At 45.7% G+C, this 12,373-nt stretch overlaps 1 protein-coding gene across 7 annotated transcripts in view; it reads left to right on the top strand.

The window, feature by feature from the left end:
• The window catches only part of FUBP3 (far upstream element binding protein 3), a 58,694-nt gene that overhangs the window by 25,847 nt on the left and 20,474 nt on the right, over positions 1-12,373 (top strand). For 5 of the 7 annotated variants that reach the window (XR_004433201.1, XM_033194065.1, XM_033194085.1 and 2 more), the window contains 5 exons: positions 4,970-5,003; positions 7,437-7,486; positions 7,937-8,008; positions 9,270-9,327; positions 11,337-11,499. Coding sequence is in view for 6 of the 7 variants with exons in the window: in XM_033194065.1 (XP_033049956.1) it covers positions 4,970-5,003; positions 7,437-7,486; positions 7,937-8,008; positions 9,270-9,327; positions 11,337-11,499 (377 nt within the window). In the remaining variant the exon portion in view is untranslated. The remainder of the gene's footprint in view (positions 1-4,969; positions 5,004-7,436; positions 7,487-7,936; positions 8,009-9,269; positions 9,328-11,336; positions 11,500-12,373) is intronic. The other 2 variants (XM_033194076.1, XM_033194047.1) reach the window with 1 other exon arrangement.

Here is a 12,373-nt window from a genome sequence, read left to right on the forward strand (position 1 = left end):
ACTCCCCATGTGAGAAAAACTGTTTCCATCAGAACTAGTTAGTACAGATGTATTAAAACACATATGTGACTGAAATGAAAGTTTTATGAAATACATTACCCTTTTTATATATGGTACATTCTGTTTTCTCTTTCATTTTTTAATAAAGCTGGTTATGACCCCCTGTATTGATTTCATGACACTGGCGTAAATGAAAGTAAAGCTTAGGGCTATGAATATAGTATCATAGAATTCTTTTTCCTCTTAGGCACTTGGGGAGAAGGTGCAGGGCCCAACGTGTCCCTGGAGGCTAGGGTAGGCCCCTCATCTGTTGCCTTCTGCCTTCCCTACTAGACTCTAAGCTCCCTGAGGGCAAAGGTGACTTTGTTAGATTGTTGTATCCTCAGGTCCTGTCACAGTGCTCAGCACCTGGAAGGCACTGACCTGTGAGATGAATGATCAAGAGACTTAATATCACAAAATTAAACAGTGATAAGTGTTGAAACCCACAAGATTAGAGGACAGGGGAAGATGAAGGGGTGCAGAGTTTGCACGGGCACAGGCCCCTCGCCTGCATGCCATTCTGAAGGCTTGGGTGCAGTGCGATAGCACCTTCCTCTTCAGTTAGATGGGAATGGCAGTGACAGTAGCTGCCTCAAAGGTGGGTTCTTGTAAGACCAGGTAGGTTCATGCAGGTGAGGCGCCCAGGAAAGCACCTAGTGTGGCTGGGGGTGGGGGATGTTCTTTCCACTCACAGAAGTTTATAGTAGCCTACAAGTAAGAGTGATGTGATTGGCTGGGCGCAGTGGCTCACACCTGTAATCCCAGCACTTTGGGAGGCTGAGGCAGGTGGATCACCTGAGGTCAGAAGTTTGAGACCAGCCTGGCCAACGTGGTGAAACCCTGTCTCTACTAAAAGTACAAAAATTAGCCGGGCATGGTGGCACACACCTGTAATCCCAGCTACTTGGGAGGCCGAAGCAAGAGAATCGCCTGAACCCAGGAGGCAGAGGTTGCAGTGAGCCGAGATCGCGCCACTGCACCCCAGCCTGGGAGACAGAGCGAGACTCTGTCTCAAACAACAACGAAAAGGAGTGACATTATGAGATAAACTTGAATTTACTTTCACTTTTTAAAAATAATTTGCACAATTAATAAATTATGCTTGCCAAAGTACTTTCGGCTGAACTCAGCATAGCAGTGTTTTGTGGCCCTGGAGCAAGAGTTGCTGCCTAGAACACAGGAGGCATTTGTAGTGTCCCTGGGGGAAAAGCTTTCTAAAAACTGCCTGAATCCTCACCGCTAACTGACCTGAGGTGGGGCGTGGAAAGCCATTGGTCAGTCAGAGGAGACTGCAAATCCAAAGAAGAGGCAGAGGAGGGAGGATTGTTTTCAAAATCTAAAGAAGATTTGGGTTATTTGCTTTTGCAGTTATAAAAATTGGTATTCACCTCCCCCCTACAACAGACTCACTCACCTGCCTCTGGCCAGTGATTCTGTGTGGGTGCCAGCCCGTGCTAGCCGAGCTGCTGTGAAGGAGGAATCCTTGCGCCAGGGTGGGAGTGGGGGTGTAACTATTAAAGCTGATGTGACTGGGCACCGTGGCTCACGCCTGTAATCCCAGCACTTTGGGAGGCCAAGGCAGGTGGATCACCTGAGGTCGGGAGTTGGAGACCAGCCTGACCAACATGGAGAAACCCTGTCTCTACTAAAAATACAAAATTAGCCGGGCGTGGTGGCACATGCCTGTAATCCCAGCTACTCAGGAGGCTGAGGCAGGAGATTCGCCTCAACCCAGAGGCAGAGGTTGCGGTGAGCCAAGATCGCGCCATTGCGCTCCAGCCTGGGCAACAAGAGTGAAACTCTGTCTCAGAAAAAAAGAAAAAAAAAAGCTGATGCATATTGCAAAGCTGCGTGTATTTCCCAGTGCTGTTTTGCTTCTTTCAGAGGAGGAAAAAAAATGAAGTCTTTTTTTTCTTTTCATTAGCAGGGAAAAAATGTCTGATCACCTTTTTTTGTTTGTTTTTGTTTGTTTTATTTTTGAGATAGTTTTACTATCATCCAGGCTGGAGTGCAGTGACACGATCCCGGCTCACTGCAACTTCCTTCCTGGGTTCATTGTGCACCAGCCTCCCAAGTAGCTGGGGTTACAGATGTGTACCACCACACCCAGCACGTTTTTGTATTTTTTTCTTTTTCTTTTTTTTTTTTGCTTTACTAGAGACAGGGTTTCACCGTGTTGGCCAGACAGGTCTCGAACTCCTGGCCTCAAGTTACCTGCCCGCCTTGGCCTCCCAAAGTGCTGGGATTACAGGCATGAGTGGCCACACCTGACCTGACCTTTTTTTTTTTTTTAAGATTATTATTAAAATTGGCAGAGTATTGCTCTTCAGAAAGAATTTATGATTTTGTGGAATGACTCACAGCCCAGGCAGGTCGTATTACATAGTGCACAAGGGAAATGAAAACTACACCTGGATGTGCTGGAATTGCTCCAAGGGGACCTTTGGAAGCAAGAAGATGCATTGTCAACCAGCACACGCCATTAGTGGAAATAGGACTGATTTTACCCAGCATTTTTCCTTTTTTACAGGAAAATGAGTGTAGTTCCATTCAATTGAACTTGATAGGTGTTCCCATCTGCCTCCTCAGTGTGACCCCTCCTCATTGCGAAGACTAAGGAGAGGTTCCTGTTCCTGGAGTTGGACATAGAACTTGGCCATATGAGTACCCAGTGCCCCGATCTAACTGCTGGTTTTTGTTTTTAGGCACCAAATGGGAATGTTCTGAAGGGAATGAAACTGTAATCGCATGTTTCAACCTTGGGTGGGCTCCAGAATTTGCATGGAGGAGGGAGATGATTTATCCTTCCTAAGCATCTGCCAGCTCAGAGTTGACTCTGGACTTGAACCTGATTTCCTCTCAGTGGTGTAGCTCTCCGCAGCCTGTCTATTTGGGATGATTGTGTGTACATTTCCATCTCTGGCCATTGTGAGTGCCTCCACTGTGGCTGGTTGGAATGGTGTTGTGTGCGTGGCACCTGTAACACATACTTTTCCAACAAAAAGGAATTGCTCTTTTTGTGATGAGTACAGAATTTCAAATGGCTTTTGAACAGCAGCCCTCTGAATATTCTTGTGAATCTCAGGGAGTTCTTTATGGTAGCACTGCCCTTTGTTTCTGTGGCTTCTCTGGCTGAGACAGAAATTTCTGAAGATCATCGGCCCTTTGACATCCTTTACTAAACAACACAGTGAACCAGAACCCACGGTGCGGCCTCTGCCCCAGCTGAGGAATGCTGAGTACCTCTCCTCTGCGTTCTCATCATTTCAAGACATTTTAGTTCTTCTGGCTTCAGTAGATTCTTTACCCACGAAGAGGGGGATTCTGATAGCACTCAGGGAAGCTCAGCTGACTGAGGAACAGCTAACCGAGCTCGCAGGTGCTCTGTCATTGACATTCTGCTTTGGTGTGTTTCTTTTCCTCCCCACTGCCCTACGTCACCAACGTTCCTCCCTCAGGAATGTCTCAGCCCCAGCACCATTCAGGGGCTGAGTCTGTGGTGAGGATTCCTTTCCTGACCTCGCGGTTGTCCAGTTTTCATGCAAAATGGGAATTGTGAGCACTACCTGTTCCAAGCAAGAATGTTATATTCAAACAGATATGCAAAGAGAAAATTTTAAGCATCAATAAAAAACAATTCTCGTATCCCTGAGATAAGCAGATTAATAGTGTCGAGTGTCAATATTTTGGCTGTAGACCATTATCTTGTTATCGATCCAGAAGAAATATGGTATTGACTCAGTAGCTTCGTTTACTTTTTGCTAGCATTGTTTTGCTTTGCTTTTTCTTCTTTTTAAATGTCACGGTCTGCTTTTTCTCCTTCGTCTCTTTACTGTCCAGTCAGAGAATGACAGCACTGAGTTTGAGCACAAGCAGAGCAGTTGGTTCCCTGTTTCAGATGTAGTTCGGTTGTCAAACCATTTCATTCTCTGACCTCAAGTGGGTAGAATCGAGCCTTTCCGACTTACCTCATGTCCTTAGAATAACTTTCCCCAAAGACGTATTTCTGAATGCCCTTTTTAGCATCTTGTAAGGTGCGTTCGGTCGGTTCTTTGTGATATGTTTAGGATTTGTACTTTTCGTTGTTTGCTGACTGTGTTTCCTGAGCTGCATTTTCCAAAAGAGAAACACTACAGAACCATTTTTGCTGATGGCTGGGGAAGGAGACACTCATCAATAGCTGAAAGAGGAGAAACTGGAACAAAAAGCGTAGCTAAAGTGGTTTTGTGGGAATGTGATTACAGACTTGGTTTTAATAATAAGAGGCTGTTTGGCACCGTTGTCTCTGTGAAATGGGCTTGAACGGCAGTTGCTCATTCTTAGTGTCCACTGCACATGGACTGCTCTGGTGGGTCCGTGACGAGGCCTGTGGAGGGAGGAGGCCAGATCCTCTCCTTCAGATGCTTATGCTATTGGTGGGGGAGGGGGGTTCGTTGGGGGGGCGCCAGGGGGCATCTCCTGCCCCGTGGCCAGGAGGAGCATATGTGCATGTTCCTCATGACTACAGCTGCTGTGGGGCAGTCCTTAACAATACATCCAAGGAGGGTAAATCTTCTCATTTGTTTTTAAAAAAGGATCTCTTTCCGTCTTTACATTGAGTTTGGATCCAGAGCAGGAGGGAGGTAGGAAGTTAGAGGGATTTAGGCTAGCAGGATTTTCTCCCAGGCCTCACAGCATGTGGACACACAGATCAATTTCTTATCCTGTGTTCAGCTGGACACTGGGTTAGAGACTGTGTTGATCAAGATGTCCCCTCCTGTTTCATATCATATAACGCATTCATTTCAGCCACTGAGCCTAAATTACTGTTTGCTTTCTTTCTGCCTTTCTTTCCCCCCCTCCCTGAAATGGTAAGAATGGTAAGGATGAAGTTAGTTTATCCGTGCTAATGCTTTGATTTTTTTTTTTCTCTTTCTCTTTGCCACAGTAGGTAACCAGTTAGGGGCCTTGGTACATCAAAGGTAAGCAGTGGGTTATGTTTTATTATTTATTGATCATTTCTAATTGTTTATTGATCCACCATCTGTACTAGAGTGCTAGAAAGTCAGAGGTTGAGTGTGTGAAAAAGCATGGGTTAGGCTTCTTTAAGACTCGAATTTTTTGCTAGCCATTTCCAAGATAGTGTCAGCTCAGGGATAAACTAATACAAGGCATTAAAAATCAGCCATTATTGCAGTAACTTAAAATACTTGTAGAAGATTGGAGTTGCTCTTTCTACCAGTGTACACATAATTTAAAAGGAGAGAATGAGATTTTCCCACCTGGTTTTGTGGTGTTGCCAATATTTAATTAATCCTCAGCCTCTTCACCTGAGAAGGGACACCTCGAAGTGTGAGGGTCGGACACTCACAAGAGAATGCTTTGGGTGCCCAGGAAGTATGGGTGGGTGGCTAGTGTGTGGCAGGGAGGCCAGAAGCCAGGGTTCCATCCCTCCAAAGTGGTAGGGACCTGCCAGAGAGCCTCAGCCCAGCTGATTATCTGTTTCTGTGTCCCCTCATAGCCTTCTGTCAAACATTGAGGATTTAGAGAGATACAGAAAGAGCTCCGAGTTTTACAAAGGCCAGTCTGTAAGATGGGGTATGTGTGGTCATAGTGTATCGCCCTTCAAACAGGAAAACCTATACAAGAAACTGCCACAGTTTCTCTTCCGGAAGGATGAATTTTGTGCTGTGTATCTGTTGCTGTAACATATCCTTAACCTTCTATCAGCAGAACAATTCTGTCATCTTGTATTCTACCTAGCTGTTTGGGAGTTTCTAGAAATCACCAGGCATCAGTTAAACAAGAGTTTTATCCTGGGTTTTTTTGTTATTGTTTCTTTGTTTGCTTTGTTTTGTTTGTTGATGAATTGAAAAATTTAAATGAGGTGATCATTAGTATCAAATGCTGACTTTCCTATAAAGCCATAACTAGTCAGGATTTTCTTTTCCAAGGTGTTTGTATTTTGTACCTTGGACAAGTTTCAGCCTTGCATTGAGATGAGAACGTTTTCTTCCTGGAAACCCAGAGCAGTTTGACTTGGTATGTTTCTTGCTCAGAGTCTGCTGAAGTTATTCCTTAGGGCCAAGAGCTGCCTGGGCTTTGTGACATTTTGTATTGCAGTAGTGTTGAAGCCCCTCTAGTCAATTCCCAGGTGATATTTTCTGAGAGTAGACAGAGTAGAGAGCTCATGCTACACATGGTGTGAGCAGCAGCCTCCTGGCCACAGGCACAAGAGCCCCGTCATCCCTCACAACATGCAGGAAGCACATCCTGACAGGGACCTGGCTTCTGCTGCAGGACACGTTGGGACAGCAAGACTTGACATTCACATCCATGGTGTTACTGATTAGCAAGCTGGGAATGAATTGCCTGATTTGGGGAGAACACGTATATTCCAGGAGGTGGAGAGAATCCCGTCTTGTACGTAAGCTTGAGGGTATAAACTCCACAAGGAGAAGACTGTTGTTCCCATCAAAATGATACAGTGGCAAGTGCTATTTATGCTGTTGCATTTCTTCTAAGTAATGCACTCTCCCTAAAAATATGCACTTATTCAATCTTTTCCATGATGGGTAAAAATCCAGCTGTGTGAGAGATATTTAAAAATGCTTGCCCTTTTTTTTTTTAACTACTTGCATTTAGCGTCCTCCCAAGGTAAATGTTGAGATTTAATTGCTTTCTGGGGTGTTGGGCAAATTGGACATTGTCCACAATACACTGTATGGCAGATTTGAAGGTTTGTTTGAAAAAAGCCAGTGCAATAGTAGTTTAAAAAAAAAAAAAAGCACATAATAGATGGGATAGCATTTAACAGAAGTACCTTGCAGAGTAAGTGAGGTAATTATTCTGTTCTGGCAACACTGATTACGCCTCCATCAGATACTGATTCCATTTGGGGCATCTCAACTTGAGAAACATCCATAAATTAGAAAGGAGGCCAGAAGACAATAAAAAGATTGGGAAACAAGGAATGTTGAAGAAAAGTTGGGTATCTCTTCATCTAGAGAGGACAATGGAAGTCTAAACATCTCCCAAAACCCCGGAGGACCTTTCAATGACCTGGGATTGATGGCCCGTTGGTTAGAGAGCACCTAACCAGGCAGAATGAGGCAACACTGAGAGGTGCTTTGGAAGAAAAGGTAGCTATTAGAGGAGGTGGTGGTTTCATGAAAACCCGAGGTTTCTTCCTCTAACACAGGGAGATGAAAGGCTTAGATCTTTGGGAGGAATGATTGACCAGAGGGTTCATTACGTGACACTCTCTGTAGATGGTGGCGGATTTGTTGGCCAGATTGGCCTGATGTATTTTAAGCTTTTATCTTGCAACGTTGCCAGTATGGGCAATTTGGGGACCTAAAATGGCTGCAAAATTCTGTATTCTGTATTTTTTCCAAAATGTTCTTTGTTTTTAGGACAGTAATAACAGAAGAATTCAAAGTGCCTGACAAAATGGTTGGATTTAGTAAGTATCCATGTTGTCTACTTTTTCCCTGATTCCTGTCTCTTCTTTTTCTCTCTCTTTTTCTGAGCTCCTTTGCCAGGATGTTCTTTTTGTTTTAATCTCTCTTGTGAGTGTCACCTGTAGTAGAATGCTTTGCACATGCCGTTCCCCACCGCTCTGAAGTGCTGCAGGTCTCTTCAGGCTGAGGGAGAAACCGGAGCACTGGGCTGTGGATGCCCCCGCCTTCCCCACCTCTCCTCCCCTCAGCTGGAATCCCCTCTGCCTGTAGGCTGTTTCACACGGGCTTTCTGCTGCCATCATGCCCAAAGAGTGGAGATGGGCTCACGGGGGCCAACTCGATGTGTAGTGTTGTGAGCCAAGTGTCACAGTTTGTGGAATTAATTCCATCATTCATGCGTGGTGAAATATGGAATGGGGGCGTGTATTCTGACCCTGTTCAATTTGTTTCAGTTATCGGCAGGGGAGGTGAGCAGATTTCACGGATTCAAGCAGAATCTGGTTGCAAAATTCAGATTGCTTCAGGTAAGGGCTTTTTAAAAATAGATACCAATTTTATAGAAATCAGTATTTTGCAAAAATTTCCAGATTCGGTACTTTGCTTGTTGCTTGGGTAAGTATATGCGATTGGTGTTTTCCGTGCACTTCGGGAGTTGGACTCCTAGATGAGAACCAGAAGGATCAGAGCAAAGGTGGGCCCGGAGATAAGGCCTCGTATCTGGCTTCTGGGGTAAACCCTCCCTCAGCTCTGTGGCCAGACATGGCCCCTTCCCAAACACCTGCCACTCGAGGACCTATGTTTTCTGCACCAGAATATTACGCCAGACATAGTGGCATAGTGGGGCCTGTAGGAATCCTACGGCTTTGGGGTCACTCCTTGACTGTGTGCATCAGGGGAGGCTCCCCTGGATGAGACTGTCCCTTCCCATTGTGGGAACTGGATATCTGGGGGTCCTGGCTGGATTAGCACTCACTGAACATGTTTTCCAACCTTTCCTAGCTGGGTTCATTTTGACCATGCAATATGGAGAGAGATGGAGTGAAGAACAGTTTTTTATTGTATTTATGGTTTTGTCATCTAATTTGAGCTAGACCTCTTTCCATTGCAAAGGAAGGGGTTTGAAGGACATTTGACTAGAAAAATGTTTGTCCTTTTAAAAGATACATATTACAGTGTCTTGAAGGCAGTAACTCCTGTTAGCTGTTTCTCTTTCATTTTTTTGAGGAAGGATTTTAAGAAGCCCATTTTTTAGGAACAAAATGAGGCATCGTGTGGTGTTAGAAAGTGACGTGTTTCTCTCGTTAAATGGCCTAGTTCCACATAGATGGTCACTGATCTCTTGGGACATTCATGCAGTAACTGGTATGTCCTGATATGTGTGTCATGAAGTTCCTTCCTAGTGTACTAGCTTATTTGCCGTGTGCAGACACATCACCATTGAGCTGCAAATGGAGAAACTGAGGAGTAGCACGATAAAGGGACTGAAACAATTACTAGCGTGTGAATGGCTCAGAAGTGAAGCTGAGACGACGGGTAATCAGGACCAACTCACAGACCCTGTCACGTCCTTCTAGCTTCCCCTGTGGGACTTGTTTCTGCTTCGAGAACCCAGGGTGGAGCTACCAGCTTCATATTCTGTCCACAAGTGGAAGCAAACTGTCTTTTTCTGGGAGCCTGGGCCTCTGCGGGGCTGGCCTAGGAAGCAGCCCTAGAGAGTCTGTACAGAGGCAGAGTGCATGTGCCGGGGCCCACCAACACCCTTCATCTTCTTGATTCTTCTTATAGAGAGTTCTGGGATTCCAGAGAGGCCCTGTGTACTTACCGGAACCCCAGAAAGTATTGAGTAAGTTTATTTTATTTACTTTTTCTTTCACTCTTCTTCCTCCTTCCCCAAATGGGGAGAAATGGAAGGGCAACACTGTTACTGAACACTGTGAATCTGTGCTGCAGTCTGGCCACACAGGCAAATAATGCCACAGGAAAAAAATCTGGGAGGTTCTGTGCCAGGGGATTTTGTTACCTTAAGTACATGAGATATCACCTTCGTTCTAAACCCCCACAGCTGTCATAACTTCTCCTTCAAACCAGGGTCTCAGGAGTGTACATTCACCCCACCTGAATGCTCTAATCAACTTACTTCTTCCTTGTTAACACCTCCTTTACCTGAGCAGGTCTGGATTAGTAAGCCAGTCACTTGGTGAGCTACTGAGAATCCTGGTACCAGGTCTTTTGGCTGGAGGCTGATCCCGTTACCCTTCTGATATTTGTGAACCAAATGAGTCAACTCTTCGTGACCTTTGCTCTACTCAGAGGGCCGTATGGACTGGCCAGAGGATGTCTTGACTTTTGGCGCCCTTGCAACAGCCTTAAGACTAACATTGCTTTCCTACCCTTTTACTCACAAACTCAGAACCTTATACCAGGTGCAGGTGTCCTAAATCCAAGAGTCTCCCAGGAAAGGGAAACATACTGACTTACAGCCTGCTTGCTGTCCTTCAATCTACAGGGCAGCACTGCATTTGGGGCCAGCACTGCTAAGATTATATCTGGCTCAATAGGTAGGGTTGTTTTATTGTTTCCATTTCTCAGGGAGTCTAGATGAGCTTAAATTCTCTTGTTCTGCCATCACATTGCAAGCAGTGAACCAGAATAAATATCGCTGGCAGGTGTGCATTACAGGGCAAGCTGGATGGTTTGCTGGAGTCAAAGCATTTTTCTTCCAACACAGGTTAATCTAGTACACAAGCAAAATATTAAAAAGCTGCTGTAACTGGGAAGATACACGAAGCTGATTCTGTACGCAAAGGCTCAAGACTACAAAAGGCCACATCTATTTCCTGCCTTTCTCTTCTTTCTTACTACTCTTCTAACCGTTCCTGCTTCCTGTCTACCCAAGGACCAGAGGCAGTGGGATTATAACTTTAGGAGGAAACAAATTTCATTTTCTTCAGTGAGCAGCACAGCCAGTCTGTTTAGTAGCTGAATTCTTCTCCATTAGAGAAACCAAAAAACAGATCATGTGTGGCAATTTAGAGAATAAATACGAGAAATAACAGCCAGGAGAAATTCTGGTGCAGAAAAGGAAATTGGCCCAGCAGATGACTTTGGTGGTCTGGGCTGTGCTGTCGCCATGTTACAGTTGCCCTCCCCTGCTGCCCAAGAAATCAACACAAATGGCAGGACATGTGACATGCAGGGTCCCAACTTGGCTGCCATGGAAAGCCCAAAGCAGGTGTCTGTGAGTGCGCAGCTGCATCCAGCACTGCCTCCCCCTTTCCCACCTCTTGGAACCAAACTGGGATTCATAGCCTTAGCTTAAAAGTCATAGAGCAGTGTTGTTGGTTATGAAGAAGCAGCGTGGAGTATGGGAGTTCAGACAGTGAGTACTAATCCTTGCTTGCTTTCTTCCCATCTTTCTCATTGCTGGCTGTCTCTCCTGCCTGCATTTATTTAACAAATGTATACTGAGTATACTCTGTGAGAAGGGTCATGTTGGATGGGGGAACAGAGAGGTGTAAAGGAATAAAAGATGGTCTCTGCCTCCAGAGCAGCTGGCATCCTAATAGGAGACGACACCTTTGTGGAGACATAAGCATGAGCAGGGGGGCAGGCTTGAAAGGGGCGGCAAGGCTCTGTGTCGCAGCATTGGTACTATGGTGTGTGTTGCTTTTAAATTCCAGCCCGGTAGCGTGGCGGATGGCAGAGAGACCTCCGGGTTGGGGCAGGAGCTGGAGCTGGATGGAGGGCTGCCCTGACTCCCGCAGGTTTTTCCCTCAGTGCTATTTCCCTGTCTTGCACACCTAGAGCCTCCATTTAATGCTGGTTCTCTTGTGGTTCTTTTCCCTCCCAAAGACAAGCCAAACGGCTCCTGGGACAGATTGTGGACCGCTGTCGAAATGGACCTGGCTTTCATAATGACATAGACAGCAACAGCACAATCCAGGAGATTCTCATTCCCGCATCTAAAGTGGGTCTGGTCATCGGCAGAGGAGGGGAAACAATCAAGCAGTTGCAGGTATGTAAGCCCGGAGCGCGGAGCACAGCGGCCGCTCTCGGCAGGTCTTCAGCTTCCTGGCCCAGGAGATCTGCTCACGGCCGGCATTCCCTGACTGGGCTGGCTTTGCACAGCATGATGCTGGGGCTTCCTTCCTCCATTTGACAGACAGCTTCTGAACATACACCACAGCCACGCCTGATGCCAAGTGTGACGCCAAGTACTGGGGCAGGTGTGCCCTTTCAGGGCCCCTGTGAACTTTGAGCAGCCTTTTTGGCAGTGAGCTCTGTGAGGGCTGCTTTTATCATCAGAGGATAGCATCTCAGATAAAAGTGCAGTATTTGGAGTCAGAGGCTCGGACCCAGCATTCTTCCTCCCTCATTGATCTTAAATGTGCTCATTTACTTGTTGAAGGTTCAGGGTCTTTGTGTGTCAGAAGGGGCAAGTGCAGGCCTCACTGTTGTGATGGAGCTGAAATAATAGCTGTTCTTTTCTTCTTACGTAAGAGCCTGTTACTGAGTGAATGTTCCATGAGCATTAGCTCCTGTTAGTACCAGAATCCCTTGTCTGAGAGACTCGGCACCAAACACGTTTCAGAATTTGACACTCCCAGCAAGTTCTGGGGTAGTACCCTGAAATCAAATGCGTATTTCTGTAGCTAAGTAGAATAATACACTCGGAGAAAAGCAAAAAATACATTGACATGAGTTCAGTTTTGCTGCCAGATGAATTATAAATAGACTTTTCTTTCAGAAAAGGGATTTTGCAGTTGCAAGTAAAGGATTGTGGCTTCCCTTGTGTGCCATCTCATAACCCGGTCCTTGGGTTCCGGTTGTAAGGGTGGTATCCTAATGTAGATTCTGAGAGTTTATCATTTGGGATCCCAGCCTCCAAG

The sequence above is a fragment of the Trachypithecus francoisi genome, unplaced genomic scaffold (assembly GCF_009764315.1).
Source record: "Trachypithecus francoisi isolate TF-2019V2 unplaced genomic scaffold, Tfra_2.0 Contig01585, whole genome shotgun sequence".
Taxonomy (NCBI): Eukaryota; Metazoa; Chordata; class Mammalia; order Primates; family Cercopithecidae; genus Trachypithecus; species Trachypithecus francoisi.